Source organism: Pituophis catenifer, unplaced genomic scaffold (assembly GCF_029215685.1).
Source record: "Pituophis catenifer annectens isolate HBS135680 unplaced genomic scaffold, rPitCat1.0.hap2 SCAF_1, whole genome shotgun sequence".
Classification (NCBI taxonomy): Eukaryota; Metazoa; Chordata; class Lepidosauria; order Squamata; family Colubridae; genus Pituophis; species Pituophis catenifer.
Window position 1 is genome coordinate 301963055 of NW_027256881.1, and position 18888 is coordinate 301981942.

Genomic DNA, 18888 nt, shown 5'->3' on the forward strand with positions numbered 1-18888 from the left:
ACTCAGATTCGGGAAGGCTTGGGTAGATTCTACTGGGTAGATTCCGGCAGGGTGGCTGAGGCAGGTCTTGAGAATGTTATCTGGGACGAGTTCGATCCTGTGGCTCCTGAGGACGTGACAGGATTCTGGGGAGGTTAAACGCAACCACATGTTTACTGGACCCGTGTCCCTCCTGGCTGGTACTGGCTACCCGGGAGGCTACGCGAGGCTGGCTCCAGAGGATTATAAATGCTTCTTTGGCAGGGTTTCCTGCCACCTGCTTTGAAAGAGGCGGTGGTGAGGCCCCTCCTTAAGAAGCCTTCTCTGGATCCGGCTGTTATGGCTAACTACCGTCCTGTCTCCAACCTTTATTGCGAAGGTTGTTGAGAGTGTGGTTGCGCAACAGCTCCCGCAGTACCTGGATGAAACTGTCTATCTAGACCTGTGCCAGTCCGGCTTCAGGCCTGGGTACAGCACGGAAACGGCATTGATCGCGTTGGTTGATGATCTCTGAAGGGCTCGGGACAGGGGTTGCTCCTCTGTCCTCCTCTATTAGATCTCTCAGCGGCTTTTGATATCATCAACCATGGTATCATGCTGCACCGGCTGGGGGGATTGGGGGTGGGAGGCACCGTGTTGGTCGCAGTCTGTGTTGGCAGGGGGGCAGAGGTCGACCTCGAGGCGCCTTGTTTGTGGGGTGCCACAAGGGTCGGTCCTCTCGCCACTCCTGTTCAACATTTGTGAGGCCACTGGGTGAGATCATCCATGGATTTGGGGTGCAATGCCATCTGTACGCTGATGATACTCAGCTGTACATCTCCACCCCAAATCACCTCAACGATACCCTTGAAGTGATGTCCCAGTGTCTGGAGGCTGTGCGGGTCTGGATGGGGAGGAACAGGCTTCGACTCAACCCTTCCAAGACCGAGTGGCTGAGGATGCCGGCATCCCGATATAGCCAGCTGGCGCCATCGCTGGCTATTGCGGGCGAGTCATTGACCCCCACAGAGGGGGCTCGCAACTTGGGCGTCCTCCTGGACACATGGCTGTCTTTAGAAGAGCATATGACGGCTGTGGCCAAGGGGGCTTTTTATCAGGTTCACCTGATATGCCAGTTGCGCCCCTTTCTGAGTCGGGATTCCTTATGCACAGTCACTCATGCTCTCGTCACCTCTCGCCTGGACTATGCTAATGCTCTCTACATGGGGCTCCCCTTGAGGAGCACCCGGAGGCTCCAACTGGTCCAGAATGCGGCTGCGCAGGTGATCACAGGAGTGACATGGTGCTCCCATATAACACCTCTCCTGCGCGAGCTGCACTGGCTTCCGGTGGTCTTCCGGGTGCGCTTCAAGGTGTTGGTTCTCACCTTTAAAACGCTCCATGGCTTAGGGCCAGGGTATTTATGAGACCGCCTTCTGCTACCGATAACCTCCCACCGGCCAATACGCTCTCACAGAGAGGGCCTCCTCAGGGTGCCGTTGGTCAAGCAATGTTGGCTGGCGGCCCCCAGGGGGAGAGCCTTCTCTGTGGGAGCACCCGCCCTCTGGAACGAGCTACCTCCCGGAATACGGCTGATTCCAGATCTCTGCACTTTCTGTAAGGCCCTGAAGACGTTTTTATTTCAGCGAGCCGGCCTGGCCTGAATAATTTTATGGGTTAGTTTTTTAATTGTATTGCTAGAGGTTTTAAATTGGGGCGGCCGTTTAATTTAATTTATTTTTAGTTATTTTAACTTTTATATTGTATGTTATTTTAATTCTCGGCTGTTCACCGCCCTGAGTCCCTTCGGGGAGAAGGACGGGATATAAATTTAATAAATAAATAAATCCAGTTACAGCAATGCACTATTTTATTAATCTTATGTTCCAATAATCATAAGGCAACCAATGTGATTAGGAATTTTATGTAAATTATATCAGAGAACATCAGGTCCAGTGTATTTGTTACTTGTAAGAAACCTTGCTTTAATATTTTGTAAATTGCCCTGAGTCGCTTGTGTGTAAATTCGAGGGAGGGAGAAAGAGAAATGTGGAATCTAGTCTTACTGGACTAGTAAGAGAATGAATATGTTTTAACTGCAGCAATCCAGGGCAAGTATAGTACATTGTAAAAATTGTAAATTATTTTTGCATGTCTCATTACTTTTAACTACAGGTAGACCTTGACTTACAACCAATTGTTTAGTGACTACATTACTAAAAACAGTGACTTATGACTAGTTTTCACTTACAAACATTGTGGCATCGCAATGGTCATGTGTGTATTATAGAAATAGTGTATGCTATTGCATTTTAGAACAACAGCTTGTATTTTATCTTTGTAACTGTATTGAAAAAAGTTGAAATTACTCTTTTCTTACTTTTTTTTCATTTCTTGGACTTTTCCTTTTTTAATTTTACCTTTTGTAGAAATTTAATAAAGTAATACACATACACACAGTCACTGCAATGAGATTGGGTGCCATATAAATTGTCTACATAAACCAGCAAATGGTATCTGCCAAGGAGGAACAAAATTTGAGCCAGTCTGGTCTAGTGGTTAAGTCTAGAAACTAGTAGTCTGAGTTCTAGTCCTGCTTTAGGCATGAAAGCTGGTTGAGTGACTTAGGGTCACTCACTCTCTCTCAGCCCAATTCACCTCACAGGGTTGTGGGGAAAATTGGAGGAGGGAATATAAAGTATGTTCACAGGCTTGACCTACTTATAAAAATAATAAATGTGGAATAAAGAAAAAAATATCTACAACAGTGTTGCCCAATTTTTAATTAAAGAAACCTACCATCTACAGAAATATATTCAGTGCTTTTAAGATGTGGTAGTAACTCAGTTGAGGACATTGTCTTCCAGTTAAGAAAAGTTCCCTTTTATCTGAACAGGCTTTATCCAGTCATCTATCAATTTCACATACTATTTCAGAATAACAATTACCTGAATTCGATGAAAATCTGAAACAGAATTTAGTATTGTTCCTCTAATATGAAGGGGCAGAACAATGATGAAGCCAACAGGATTAGTCTATGTCCTTCAAACCCTGCCCCCCTTTGATACTTATTGAAATGGGCAGCCATATATATTGAATAAACGGACAAATAATCATAGGTTAAAAATATATATTTTCTGTATAACAATATTTTATAAGTAATTAACATAAATTTGAATATCAGTCAGTCAGAATATAGGGCAGGCACAGCTATCTGTCTCTATTCTTTCAAAAACTCAACTGTGCAACCCCAATATTTCGTACTGCAGAATGCAAAAACCAAGTTATATATTTCCTTCCCTCCTGCTCTTTTGAGTCAACAGACTCTTTGAGAGTTCTTTTCTCAGTCTTGACATTGAAGTGTACCTGTTCCATGTTTACATAATGATTCTGTCTGCCTAAAAACAGCTCGAATGTGAGTCAATAATCTGTTTGGGTAGTTCATGCTGGAGGGTAGGAGGAGTCTGGATTTGAACTATTTCCCCTCAAATGTACAAGCTCATTCCTATTGCTTTGGGAGTGTTTTTTGCAGATTGAACAATTTGCGTGAACTTCAATAGATAGCCTTCAATAAAACAAACAAAAAGTAAAAGAAAGGAGTTATACAATTAGATTGTATTATTTCATTCTGATGAACATTAACTCATTTTATAATTTTCCATTTTGTGTTTTTCTCCTCAGGCAAAAATTATGAACTTAATTCTTCATTTAAAATATACATACAGCATAATCTAGGTAAGAAATATTCTACTCTATTTTATTGGAAGTTTAAGCTAGTTCTTATCTTTTAAAGTAAATGCAAAATATCCATACTCTTGCAGTTTCCTTTTAAAATATTATACATCTCAAATCACTTTTAAAAATGCAATTCCAAAAATTACTAAATGTCATGAATATAAACTAACAATAAGTCAGATCAGGAAACAGAACAAAAATGAAGCTAAATAACTCACATCTAGTTTATTCTGTATGTAAAACAAAAATAAAGTGGAGATGCTAGAAAAGCTGAGCAATGCAAAATAAACAACCTTGTTACTCTTATTTCAACAACACATTTATTAACGGTATATTCAGTTTAATAGTTAATATTGTCTATTTTGTACACAAGTGCTGGATTGTAATGTTAATACTATTGAAGTATTTTTTTAAAAAGTTTCAAAATAAATTGGAAGTAGATTGGAATTGTTTTAGTGAACCTTTAGGACTATTGACATACAATGATCTAATTTCTATTTTTACCTCATGCAGTGATTGACTGGTGGTGCTGTTCATTGTGACAGGCATCTGACTTAAATTTGTCCCCAAAAATCAGGTTAGGGGCTTGTTTAATGTCACAGCAGCACTGTCATGGCAATTTCCCTAAGCACGTTGAGTCTTTCATTATAGTATGCATTAGAGTGGTTGCTCTTACAACTATCTAACAGATTAGAGGCCAACAGAAAACAGCTTGCCTGAAAGCATTGAAGTCTGGCCTTATTACATTATGGCTCGCTCATTTCAATCTGGTGTTACAAATCTGCATTGTTTCTCAAATCCTGCTGCTTTTTTTTAAATGTAAACTCTTGAGTATAACAAAACTTTGCAATAAAGTGATGTTTAAAGTTATCAGGAAGGCTGTACTATAGAGAAATCCTTACGTTCTTTAGAGGGAATGAGATTAGTATTGTACAAAGAATTTCGTTCCCATGGTGACTGCTAAACAGAGCGTACACCCCCAAGGGTTGTGAATGCCCAGACATATGCTGCCAGAAGGCAGTGGGTTGTTCTTTGCCCATTCTTATGCTGGAAACTGTTCTTATGGACATAAACGGCTTTTTTTTGTCTACCCTTATTAATGTATATTATATATATTGCAGACAAGACAAAATATCACTACAAATGATACACACAAGAATAATGCTCGCTTATTCTTCCAACACATTCATTGGGTATAAAGTACATAAAAACATAATTCTTAGCAATTATCTTATGGCAGGAATACATGATGACGTGTATATTTTAGAACTCAATGAGAAAATAAACAATGGATTACAAATCATTATTGAATTTGAAAGATGGGAATGTAAAGTTTAACAATATGAATCACTGTTTTATCAAAAATATCTTTAATAAAAGGCAACACAAGTTCTCTTACAGCATTCATTACAGGCCAATCACCAAAGTGGCATCTTTATTTAACAAGATATAATACAAAATGAATCTGTACATTTCTCTATTAACAGATTTTGTTTACAGCTATATTACACTTTTCCAGCCTTTATACTGCATCATCTTAAATACAAAAGAAAATTTACAAAACCCCTTATACACACTTAGTGACTTATCCTTTTGTCAATGTATGTCAGTCCAAGTCAGACATACAGATTTATTTTCTCTCTGCAAATGCATTCATTCAAATCATACCAATTCTTTGAAAAAAATTCAGTTTATTGTGCTCTGTTTAAAATATTAAAAGACTGGAAGGGCCTGATACGTGGTGATCATTACCAATAGCAAGCAGAGCATTTTGGCCCAAGTCCAGCTTCAGACAGCCAGGACTTGCATGTTTCTATCAATATTAATTTGCACTAAAGCCTTGTGTTCAGACGCACTGAGCTTTCCACTCATATCAACTGAATCATTTACACCAGGGATCTGTGGTGTGGAGGTACATGGTTTTACTATAATAGTGTTGCATGTGCAAGTGTTTGCACCTGCTTGAAACCTTACATTCAGCAATTGGCTCTAACAGTGATGGCTACACCTTTAGTCGGAGTACGGTACATTTAATTTCTTAAAATGCAGAAAAACTTGCTCTCAGGTTTCTTACCACTATTAAGAAACAGAATTAATACACTGGAATACATTCTCAAAGATCAATATTCATCCTCATGTACAGCCACATTGCAGATTCTAGATTAAGATGCTTTATATTACAGAGGAGGAATGCAGATCCTAACAACCTCACCAATGTGGTAAAATGTTTGTCATAATTTCAAATACTCTTGACTAAATTCTCAAAACAGTTTGGTCTACACAGAATAAATTTTTCCATACGTATGCATAGCATGTTAATGCAGCTAACAATCTGAACTATAATATTCAAACAGTATATAATTATATTCCCCAAAACATTCTTCTGATAATATTTTCCACATTTGGTAAAATAAAGATTTTTTTTTAAAAAAAAGATTGGGTAAGAAAAATTACTAAGTTTAAACAGAACTTTAATTGCCTACACTAAACCAACTTTATGTTCTAATCCTACTTGGCTTGCTACAGCCATTTTGTTTTTATAGTAACAGCCTTTAAATTCCAGTAAGTTTAGAAGAATGCCTTTCAATTATAACAATTTGTGTTCAGAAATTTGATTCCTGTCAACTAGCCTGTTTAGATTAAGTTTAATTCACCCTCCTCCCCAAAATTAGTGGGTTGCTTACTAAACTCTACTGCATATTAAAATTTAAAAATTAAAGTCTCTTCCCTAGCATCAACAGAACTAAAGTACTTCTATTCTGGTAGTGTTCATTTTAATTAAAAATAAATGGTAAAAGTTCAATTTAGAATAGATCAGAATAATCAGATACAATTGTCTAGGCAGATAACCTAGAAAATCTACAAATTCTTAAATCCCTGAGTTAGCTTGATGCTTTTCAAAAGCACATACAACCTAAATCAATATTTTTATATAGATGAGGCAACACTAAAAACAGGAAGTATGAATATTGCTTATCCTGACTTTTGAAAGCAAAAGATCAAAGGGTGTAAAATGTTGCAATTTTGTATTTTCTTTCAAGTGCTAGATGCAGGATATTACATTAAGTGAAATTTAAGCATATAGAATCCATCGTTACATTCCTGTAATTAAGGAGCAGAAATAATAGCTCACCATAGTAATTAAAAGTAATGTCAAAGGGAAAAGTCATTGGAAATGTTTTAATCATTTTGAAAAATTACTACTTATATTTCAGAAAAAAAAAGTTTTAATATAATAATTTGGATTTTATGTTAATATAAATTTCTGGAGTTCATCACATAGGAGTCTGTACACAATACACACAAGGGCAGACCATTATTCATACTAAAGACTTGGAACATTTTTCCATTTGCACCTTTTACTGGAGAAGAGCCAAGGTTTCTTGAGGCAAGGTTTTTTTTTCTTCTGAAATAGGTAAATTTTCTACAAATTATTTAAAAAAACTGCAGCCCAAATAACTGAACAGATTTTAATTAGTTTCCTTTTTCTTTTTGGGACATATTTATTGCAAGAAAATTTTCATCTTATCCAATGTGTACAATTGGAAGGAAAGCTCTGTCTACACAACTACCTGCTTCAGTAATACTGCTAAGAAACATGCCTTGCTGTTAAAACAGCCTCCTGTAGATATAAGCAATCCTGTTAAAAATATCCTTTTATTTTAGATTTATACAAACTCAATTTCTCTCTCTCCACTTTCATTATAAGGGGACTTCTGTTGTTCCCGTCCTGTATTCTAAACTTACTCGAGGGAGCCTACTGCTATATACAGAAGTTGCATACTTCTTAAATGCACTTATGAGATTTAGTTTCCAGAGAACAGCATTTCATTATATTATTCCATCCAGGGTACTCAAGATTATATAATGATGCACTAGAACCATCTACGTTTGCAAAAGTAGCAAAAAGTATTTTTTAAAATTGGGCCTTCAGCCAAAATTTATTGTCGTTTTCCTAGTAGAGTACTTAAAATCTTCATAAATTAATATTACAGCAAAGTTATTTTCATGACATTGCAAAGGAAATTTTGGGATTAGATTTCTACAGCAACTCATATTAACTCATCTCACTGTTTTGAAAATTTCCATGTTTCAATCTTAGCCATGCACTCTATTCCCATTTTGCAAAAGTTTAAAAATCACATGCATTCTACCCAAATCTGGCATAGTTGGTATAGCTCATAATTGCAAGGTTGTTATAAAACAACAGTTAGGATAGTCTACCATATGCATATTCACTGACTAGTTCTCCAAGAGCCATGTGCAGCATAACATCAGAGTGCATATTTTAAAGAGATATGTAGATAGCAGTTACATTAATAACACTTAATTGCACAATCTTCAACCCCAAATAAGTCTGAATCATAAGAATATATTATGATGGACTGAAAAGCAAACCAATGATATCCAATGAGAAAATACTTCAGAAAAAAACCACTGAAATAAAGAGGTTGATTAACACTGGTTGTTTTTTCAGCCCATTGCTTGGATAATCTTGGCATACTTGTGAAACAATAAAAAAAAAGGAAGACTTAACAAGCTGCCTTGTACACTTGGGAAAAGATATACCAGAAAGATTGAGTGTGCATAATTCAAGCAAGTCTGAATGCTAAACAAAAAAGGTTTCATCTTATTTAAATAGTCATTGCACAGGTGTAGTTTGTATTTTAAACCTGACCTCTAGAAAGAGTAGCCCATGAATATATATCTGTTTATAACTGGTCATTCTAAGTTAAAGCATCCAGACCCTCATGGCTGATACCACTACAGAGGTTTATGTTGGTTTCAAAATAATTGGGAGAACCATAAAATAAAGTCCGGTTTATCACAATCACAAACATATTTGGAAAAGACTACAACCATTTACTTAAAAGAGCACAAGGTCTGATATTCTCATATTAAACCTCATGATATATTTCTTTTTGAACAATCAAAGGACAGTTGAAAAGGGCACTGAATGAACTAAATATAGTAGGCATGAAGTAGCACATTTCTTTTTCATAAAATCTATTTTGTTATTCCATTGGCACTGAAATAACATTCCACTCCATCTCAAAAAAGATGCATATCCCTGAAAAAAGGCATAATTCTAAACTGCTTTCTCAATTCAATACTTTTTTGAATCTTGTGTGCATGTAACTATTTGATCTGTTGTCATAAGATCACAAAAAGAGTCCTAGCTAGAAATTCCAGTTCACTTCATTGAACCTCCAGCTGCTACTATTGGGGTGGCTGCTGTTCTGGAGCAGGTTCTTGAGGAGGTACCGCTGGTCGTGGCCCCGCAGGCCTTGGGACTCCTTGATGCTGCCTCTGCCTGTAAGCTATTACTGTACCCAAAAGTAAAGCAATGATGGTCATGAGGTAAAGGTCCCACTCAGGACCCAAGAGTTGGTCCATGTCCAGGTGTGAAAATATCTCCTTGACCTAAATAGAAACATTGGGGGGGGGGGGAGAGAATTAATTCATACTGTAACCCCAATGTGTATGAAATTCCTCATAGATTCAGCATCTTTCTAAATGACAAGAGTACTATGTTTGATGGACAGTAACAATGCAGAAGAAATAATTCAGTCCTGGTATGTGTGATGTAGGAAAATATTTAGTTTCAAATTAAGAACAAATCTAATAAATGAGTTCAGATCAGTCACAGTTAGGTGCAACTGATGCCCAGAGTGTTTCATCCCAGATTTGGGATGAAACAACATCTGAAGGAGATGAGGCAAGTTGTGCACATGGCCTCCTCTTTTCTCTACAGAGCAGCCGCCAGAGCAGTATAGGCCTAGTGTTCTCAGTGTCTCTCCAACTTTTCCTTCAACTGCCACCATGGCTGATGGACAGCCTGCATATATTTTTTGGTTTTTGATTATTTTAATGGGTTTTAATTTATGTTTAAATTATATATTTATATATTTATGTATTTTATGTATACATATTTATGTATTTTATGTTTTATTGGGTTTGTTTTTATTTGTTGTGAACTGCCCTGAGTCCTACTGAGATAGGGCGGCATACAAATTATATTAATTAAATAAATAAATATATGTTCCTTTCCTGACAGCTTTAGCACTAAGGAGGAAGCTTCCACTACAGCCTATCTCATTTGCTTTTCTGCTTGTCATCCCAGGAGTGAAATTCAGCAGGTTCTGACAGGTTCTGGAGAACCGGTAGCAGAAATTTTGAGTAGTTCAGAGAACTGGCAAATACCACCTCTGGCTGGCCCCAAAGTGGGATGGGAATGGAGATTTTGCAATATCCTTCCCCCAGGAATGGGGATTTTGTAGTATTCTTCCTCTGGAGTGGGGTGGGAATGGAGATTTTGTAGTATCCTTCCCTTGCCACACCCACAAGCCACGCCCACAGAACTGGTAGTAAAAAAAATTGAATTCCACCACTGTGTCATTCCCTTTCTCTCTTCCACAGATTTATGTGCCTGTCTGCCTATTCTTCATGCTGATGCTTCTGTTGATAAAAACGGGCTCCTAAAAATGGCATATTACACTCTCCTTTAATTTCGCTCCCTCTCTCTGGCTGTCAGTATCCTTGGCTTTTTCCCCATTTCACCCAAGCCACTTGTGCCTAAAACAAATAACACACTTGTTTCCTTCTGTGGACAGGCTAAAATCTGTGGACAGGCTATTTTGCTGAATATTAATTGCTAAGGCTTAATAGAATAAGAGGGCTTCTATTTTCATGCTCACAGATTTCCTGCATGTTTTCTGGCAGGATAGTGGACTAGATGAGATTTTCATATTCTGTGCTTTGATGGTAGGAAAGTTACAATTGTTTCAGCAGACCTAATTTGGAACCCAAGTTGGAGTGAGTATGTTCTGAGGCTAGACAGTTTTTGCAATACTTGGAATAGCATGTTTGGATTGTCAGAAAAGTTCCTCACAAGGATATTAGAACAGCCAGTTTTGTGCAATACAAGTAGTCCTTTTAAGACCATTTGTTCAACAACTATTTGAAGGCACAACAGTGCTGAACAAGTGGCACTTACAACTGGTCCTTGATGTTCTGGCTAAACTGAACTGAACTGAACTCAAAAGCATTACATCTGATCAAGAAATATAGAGATTTTACACCATTACCATAGAAATGGACATAAAATTCAAAATATTTTCTCAGCCAAATCCTAGAAACTGTTATGTTAAAAACCATTTTTACTGTAAGTAGGTAGGTAGGTATGTGTGTATATTATATATATATATATATATCTCACGCACATAAATCCATCAAAACTAATCACATGAAAGAAAAGCTATCACCACTACATAGATTACCTTAAATAACACCATTTTCTTCATCATTACTTACATTGGTTTCTCGTACATACTGGAAGGCATAAATAATTCCTAACTTGCAAAGTGCAAGGAAGACAGGAACCTGAGCATCAGGACTAGCATCAGCTGCCATATCATAGAAGCGTTTTGCAAGGTGAATGTCCTACAACACATACAATACACGAAATTTGCAAAAACAGCTAACCAAATCATATGAATATTGTACAGGGAATCTCTTTTCTTCCTTTCGTGTATGTATCTCACAAGAATTACTTACTGTACATGTGTTAATGGAATAAAATTTATTACTGTTCTTTAATAATGCTTATGACAGAATAATAAAAAGTTAACAAGAACTTTGGAAACTATGGTTTTAAATAGTTATATCTTGTGCTTTTGACTGTCACTACCATTTTGCATCACACTAAAACAATTTTATCAATCCAAATAATCTCTACTCAGAGAATAATATAATTTGATTATTTTGGTCAAATGTCTGAAATGATTACTTACAGAATCTTCTGAAGCTAGGCTGAAAGCCACATGTTTACTTCTGACTTACAGTATACCCGGGATGTCAAACTGGTGGCTCATGGGCCGGATGCGGCACATGCTGACCATGCCCACCCCCAATTTAACAAAGGGGAAAACTGTCGTGACACATCACATGACGACAATGTGATGCCGCGAGTTTGACACCCCTGCAGTATACTCGTTTAAAAGCAGACGATGCTGACAGTCTTTTGAAACATATATTTGTGTTACTGCAAAACTATGGGAATAACTATGCACTTGCTTACCTGCTTAATCCCAAGTCCTTTTTCATGCATGTATCCTAAATTGAACATGGCTTGAGCACTGTGCTGTTGCTCTGTTGCCAGGCGATAATGAATAAATGCAGTTTCATAATCAATTTCTGTGCCAAAGCCGTAGAAATGATAATCACCAAGTTTTAGTCTAGCAACAGTGTAACCTATCAAGAAAATAAACTCTATGAAAGGACTTGTAACATTGTTTAGCTATTTTTCATTCCTTTCAAGATGCTCTAATTAATGTGGAGAGAACAGACTTGCACTGAAGACAAAATCTGTACCCGTCTCCAATTATTTAGAATTTTATTTCTAGATTGAATTAGTTCAAAAATGATGTTTTCACTTCAAACTGACTATGGCAACTAGTACAACAAGCATATGAATGCAGAAGCCTAATACTCCAAATCTATCAAATATATTTAGATTCAGTTTTCTATTAAAATGTGTGGCACATTACTATCAAGATCTGCTTTCAGTTGTTAAACAAGTACTGCTACAACTCCTTAGTATGATAAAAAATCATCCACAACAGCTCAGTTCTTGAGGCTACTGCTAGGAAACTGGACTAAATTCTGAAATGACTGACCTTGTGAGGCTGCTCTGTTCCAGTGTAATAAGGCTCTGGGATAGGTTTCATTCTCTTCTATTATGCTGGCTTCTTCTGTAGTATGAGGAAAAAAAGGTGAGACAGCAAAGGTCCAAGTCATTTCTTTTCCTGTCATGTATTAATCATGTAACCCATTTTGCTGTTTTCCCAACAAGCATCACAAAAATAGAGATGAACAGAACTTGAACCTGAATTACCTGAACAAGAATACCCTTGTTTGCAAGCATGTTAATCAGTTGAGGGATCGTGGTGATTACTGAATTCTGCAAAGTTAAAACCCAGTGGAGTCAGAGCTTACTAGTTGTCTCAGATGTCTGGACAGAGTATTTGTCCTCATTCTATTTTATTATGACAAAAGGCCAAAAACATAACATGAAAATAATAGGCCCAAGGTTCATAATTTGTTCGGATGGAGCGAATAAAGACTTCCAGAAGTTGTATATTTAAAAAAAACTGTGGAAGGAGAAATTATTGAATATGTGACTGAAGAGTTATCTTGGTAAGGTTATGTAATTCTAATTAACTAGTAAAGAAAATAAATGAAATCCAGTTTGGTTTCTGACTTCACCCTGAGTCTTGACTGCCATTTAATGTACAATGTACATTAAATGTATATACAATGTTGAAAGTAAAATGCTACTTTCAAGCTTGGCAAACAGTTATGCATCCTGAATTTTATACAGACATTTTGTCAAATGTATACAAAAACCAATCGCAATCCAGAAAATAATGTTTGGGTCACATCTGAAATACACACTGGATTTAAAAAAGAATATCCCTCTTTTCTACTCTATCTAGCGAAGAAATGCAGAAATGCTTGGAGTCTTATACGAGCTGTTTGGGCCCTTGTCTGTGAGTTTCATTTATATTAGCACTGCCTCATTCATATAAGTCATGCAAATACTTCACATCTCCACTGAAGTCATATATTTAGATTTTAGGTCAGTGAAGGCTAACCTTTTTGCCATCGCGTGCCAGGAGAGGGGGGGCGGGGGTCGCGCGCGCACATGCCCACGCGTGCCTCCCCCCCGCTCCTGGCACATGATGGCCTGGTAGGCCCGTTTTTCTTTCTTACCTGGTTCCAGATCCTCTCTGTGTATCTGGGAACGGCAAAAACAGCCTTTCCCACTCCCTTGGAGGCCCTACAGAGGCTGAAAAAGCCCATTTCCCAACTCCCGGTGGAACAGGAAGTGACATTTTTTGCTGTCCCCAGCCTCCAGAACCTCTCTAGGAGTCTGTAGGAGCCTCTCTAGGAGTCTCTGGAGGCTGGGGACAGGAAAAAACATCACTTCCTGTCCCACCGGGAGTGGGGAAATGGGCCCTTTGAGCCTCCATAGGCCTCCAAGGAAGTGGGAAAGGCTGTTTTCGCCTTTCCCAGATACACAGAGAGGATCTGGAGCCAGGTAAGAAAAAAAAATGGGCCTTCCCCACCCCCCCAGGCCCTCCAGAGGCAGGAAACAGCCTGTTTCCCTACTTCTGGTGGGCCCAGAAGGCCCGAAAATCAGCTGGCAGGCGCCCCAGAACTGAGCTGGCGTGGCCACTAATATGGGTCCGCGTGCCACCTGTGACATGCGTGCCATAGGTTCGTCATCACGGTTTTAGGTTATGAGATTAACTTTCATAAATTGAATGGGATAGAAAGAATTTAGAAGCTGATGCAATATTAGATAACTGGCTAAACACTCATTTTTTGCAAATATAAAGTTATCTAGGCTACTTCAATTTGACAAAGTTTACAGCACTAAATTTTAGCATTGCTAATAGACCATCTGCAAACATAACTATTACTTTTTGCTGCACATAGGATGGTAGATACTGATAAGCAAAGAACAGAGGAGATGAACTCCAAAATATATGTATGTTAATCGATACCTTAATGTGTTTTGGATGAAATCTATTATTAAGAGGATAAGCAGAAAATTTACATTGGCTGAATCAGTTCAGCAGAGTTTGCTGTCTGTTGGCAATGTTAAACACCATCTGTTTATGCATTTTCAATCATCCAATTATTTAGTACTAGGAAGAAGTATTAATAACTAACTCTTGGGCTATTTTTTAACCAGTTAAAAATCTACAAATTCATTATTCAATATTATTAAAATAGAACTGAATTTATAATTAGTAATTGATGTATTGACATTATCCATCCATCCATCCATCCATCCATCCATCCATCCATCCATCCATAATTTAAAAAGGAAATAAAATGAATGCTTTCATTTTGAAATGGCATTTAAATAAAATTTTCACTCGAGTCTAAGGTTGTTAATTGAGCAATCAAAGGGGGGAAAAAGAAACATTTCATTAAACTCTGTTTATAGTTTTAGAATACTAATTTCAGGATGCTATTGAATTTTTAATTTTTTTTCATGGGATTACGAATTATGCTTCATTCATAATTCATATGAATATTACATTGATATACCACATGCATTTGTGCATAGGCAAAAACAGCTAAGCAAAAGTAAGAATTGGATGCTAAAAATTACCACTGCATTGTACTAGACCAGCAACACAAGGAACTATTTAATCCTTACTTTGATCAAGAATGAAGGCAGCATTGCTTTGTGCAACCTCATAGCCTTGTTCTGCCAAAAGCAGATACTGAACAACTGCAGAATTCGTATTGCCATCTTTATAGCTGTTGTAAGCAGTCATGAGTCTCTCAGACCAACGGCCCCGTTCACACACATTCTTGAACAGCTACAGGGGGAAAAAAAGATAATTCTTTTAAAGATTTTTTTACAGATATTTCTTTAGTGGCTATTTGGAAATATATTGTAGTTGTGGAAATAATTATCTTGTTCATAGATTCTGCACCAATGTTCAACAGTGCTGCAAAAATGAATAAGAACAATCAAGCATTAGGTAAAAAGATGATCAAACCTGTTTAAGAACTCACTCAACATCACAAACTCCCAACAAATCTTATTTTAATGTTTCTAGTTTACATTAAATGTTATAGCATTGAACTTTTTCAAGCAAGTTCCACAAGTTCATTCTTGAGAAACCACCAAAGCTCCACAGTTTGGTGCATATAGGGAAGAAGAGTGAATAGATTTTATCAGTGGATGCTGCTGTTTTAGCAAGCTAATTCTGTTGTTTTTCTTAGAATTCATCTTACTTTATGCGAAACTTTAAAGAACTTGGAATAGCTCATGTTTATAAGCTGGATGAAATGTAAGCCTTTTGTTATCCAAATAGATGACTTCACTCTTTAAACAGCAAACTGTATTCTTCATAGAAAGTCAAGTGATTTTTACCTCAACAGCAGTATGACAGGACCGCATGACTCCAGTGCCAGTGGCATGCATCTGTGCTAAATTGTAGAAGGCCAGAATGTGGCCCCCTTGAGAAGCCAGGTTAAAATATTTATAGGCTTGCTTATAGTCTTTTTTCACTCCAATGCCATCTACAAAAGAAAAGAATCAGCAGGAATAATTGAATTTATTTATTTATTTATTTTTATTTTATTATTCATATTTCTATTCTGCACACTCTCCGAGGACTCTGGGCGGCTTACACCAAAGACAGTATACTAAATAGCATATTGCCCCCTAACAATCTGGGTCCTCATTTTACCCACCTCGGAAGAATGGAAGGTTGAGTCAACTTGAGCCGGTGAGATTTGATCCTCTGATCTGCTGAACTAGCAGTCAGCTGAAGTAGTTGCAGTACTGCACCCTAACCACTGTGCCACCTCGGCTCATAATTTATGTCCTTTGATCTGTACACTCTCTAAATTTCATCTATGTTGCTATTTCACTTAGTTGACAGTAATAAGATTCACCAGTTCAGTCTGAATTGTGAAATTAAAATACATAATACTAAATGAACTTACGAACCATTCAGTTTCCTATAATTTAGAGTAGTGAGTTTAATGCAAACTTGAAATCTTGCTTTCTGCTTGATACATTATATTTGGTGTCCTAACATATAGCCCAACTTAAAAGAGCTCAGTTTCCTGATCCACTTCCTGGATCAATATAATCAAAAGCCAGAAAGAAAGACTAGGTCACCAAATAAAAGAACATATCAATTTCAGTCTATGAAAATATGGCTTCCATTTGCTTTATAATAAATTTCCCATGTTATTTATGAAATGAGTTTTATTCTTAATATCTTTATTAACTTCATAATCTGTCCAAAGAATTTCATTTATTAGGCAGAAATAAAATAATATATAATAACCCCAACTAGCCATACACTATTATATTTATTTTTCCAGCTATGAAACAGAGATACACTCTGGTCTGTTATTTAACATTGTTTAAGGATTCATGTTAAAAGATCAATAATATGCAGGCAAAAGAAACTGATTCAACAATGACACTTTTTAAAATGACATGCTTTAAAGGTTAATAACCTAATTTATGGACTATTTTTATGAGGTGAAAATTAAAAATGTTTCTTTTATAAACCAGAGTCTCAATTATTCAATTACTTCCAACATTTTCCTAGAAGAAAATGACATATCCAGTTCCAAAATGTAAATTCTGAATATCAGAAAAAGTCTCTTACTATAGTACATGGAGCCCAGCTGAAGCTGTCCATCGACCCATCCTTGCTCTGCTGCCTTCTGGAAGTATTTCAGGGCCAGCTCATAGTTCTAAAGGACACAGATGATGGAGGATCAGTCAGGGTTCTACACTAAAAATCTTCATTGCAGTCTTAAATCTTTTTTATTATGTTTTAATGTGAATATATATATGATGCTTTTAAGTGATAATGAGTAAAATATGAATCTGACTGTGCATTCCATAGCTTCCTTTTTCTTACACTTCATTTGATCCTATGTCGTTCATTCTGCCAACTCTGCCACTCTCAAACATAAAAAATGTTCTTCGATGCATTTCTTCTCTGCTACCTCTTATACTTGGAGTTGTTTACCTGAACATTTCCACCACCTAAAAGTATATTTTTTCTAATTTCCATTTCAAATGGTATTTTCCTTTTTATCCATGTAAGTGCAATATAAAAGGCTATATAAACAATACGATTCTAATATTGGAAAAGCAACCTCCTCTTTTTTAAATAGAGTTGTTACTCCCATTTTCCTAAGAAGACTTACCACTGGAACACCTCTTCCATATAAATAAGCCATTCCCAGACCACTCTGTCCTACTGGATTGCCCTGAAATACAAGACTGTGATTAAAATCTAATTCAAAACCAGTAACTTGTAAAGAGATAAAATGGGAAGCAAATATTCCAATCCTGAAAAGAACTTTTTAAATTCAAAACAAAATGGTCATGTTTCCTAAGTTTTATTTTAATGTATATTTGTCAGACTGACAACTCCTCTCCCAGGCATTGCAGTGGGAAATTTAAAACTGTTTCAAAAACTGGTCCAAGCTCCCTGAGGTTGGATTCATGAAATGTTTTGAGTTTTGTTCCGTATAAAACATAAAATATGCAAGATACTGAATCAATGGGGCAGTTTTGTCCTGAGTTGAAAACAAACATTCTCTATTTTGTTCACTTCATTACTAAATTGTCCTAATCTTTATACCAAATGTGCAGTATTACAACTCTAATTAAAATAGTATATCAGAACAAATTGAACATAAAGCCTTGAAGAAAATAATCAGACTTGCACATATAAATTATATCGTGTGGGAAAAATGACAGACACCACGAAGTGGTCACTCACATATGTCTTACAAGTATGGGTAATCATCGTGGGAAGACAACAGGAGAAACCACTTACCCGTTTTAGTTATTAATGTGGAAGGTTATAAATGGAGAATACTGAACATTTGTGATTTTTTAAAAATGCACTTTTTATCTGGATTTTCTGAATATATCAGAACAGTAATTTTCCTCAAAAACAAATATATATGTATTTGTTGTGTGTAGAACACTTAGTTTCAAAATGATTGGCTTCCAAAGATACAGTTGTACCGTATATATATGAGTTCTTGTAACCAAGAACCAAGTTCAGCAACCTACCATGTCAGCAGCTTTCTTAAAGTACTGTAGGGCTGTTTCATTGCTTTGAGGTACAATATCACTTCCTTCTGAATACATCTATAAAAACAAATGTAACTGAAAGTTATTAAGAGTCTAATTTTAGAAAAAAATATTTATTTTTTTGGCATAAGATCTGGCCAATTTAATGCAGAACTCTTTTAATTATACTGAGATTAATAAAAAACATAATAATTTCATTTAAAAGTTGTTTAAATGTAAAACAATTTTGTAAAATTTGTTTTAGTTGATCAATGTATGTATCATAACAGGATCTTAGAAGAAAGATTCTTCCTTTGAGAGAAAGAATAGCCTATTGTCCTTTCTGCCAAGGTTCCTTTTGGCTTGATCTAATGGAGACATCCAATAATGGACTAATATTCCTTTCTCATTCTGGAAGCAAGATTTGCATGATTCAGATTTGCCTCTAGGATTGGTTTTCCTTGTCTAACAACTTTTATTTTGTGACAGAGGAAAAAAAAAAGTGTAGCCCGAAGGGTCCATTAAAAAAGAAAGGGAAGGAAGAA

General features: G+C 36.6%; 1 protein-coding gene across 1 annotated transcript in view; it reads right to left on the bottom strand.

Moving 5' to 3' along the window:
- Positions 1-5040: 5040 nt before the first annotated feature.
- Positions 5041-18888, bottom strand: part of SEL1L (SEL1L adaptor subunit of SYVN1 ubiquitin ligase) — a 38227-nt gene continuing 24379 nt past the window's right edge. Inside the window, exons 13-21 of the mRNA XM_070941156.1 lie at positions 18344-18421; positions 17464-17526; positions 16914-17001; positions 15656-15804; positions 14930-15095; positions 12372-12446; positions 11774-11946; positions 11008-11136; positions 5041-9117 (exon numbers count right to left, since the gene is read on the bottom strand). Coding sequence (XP_070797257.1) covers positions 8914-9117; positions 11008-11136; positions 11774-11946; positions 12372-12446; positions 14930-15095; positions 15656-15804; positions 16914-17001; positions 17464-17526; positions 18344-18421 — 1125 coding nt within the window. The 3' untranslated portion in view covers positions 5041-8913. The remainder of the gene's footprint in view (positions 9118-11007; positions 11137-11773; positions 11947-12371; positions 12447-14929; positions 15096-15655; positions 15805-16913; positions 17002-17463; positions 17527-18343; positions 18422-18888) is intronic.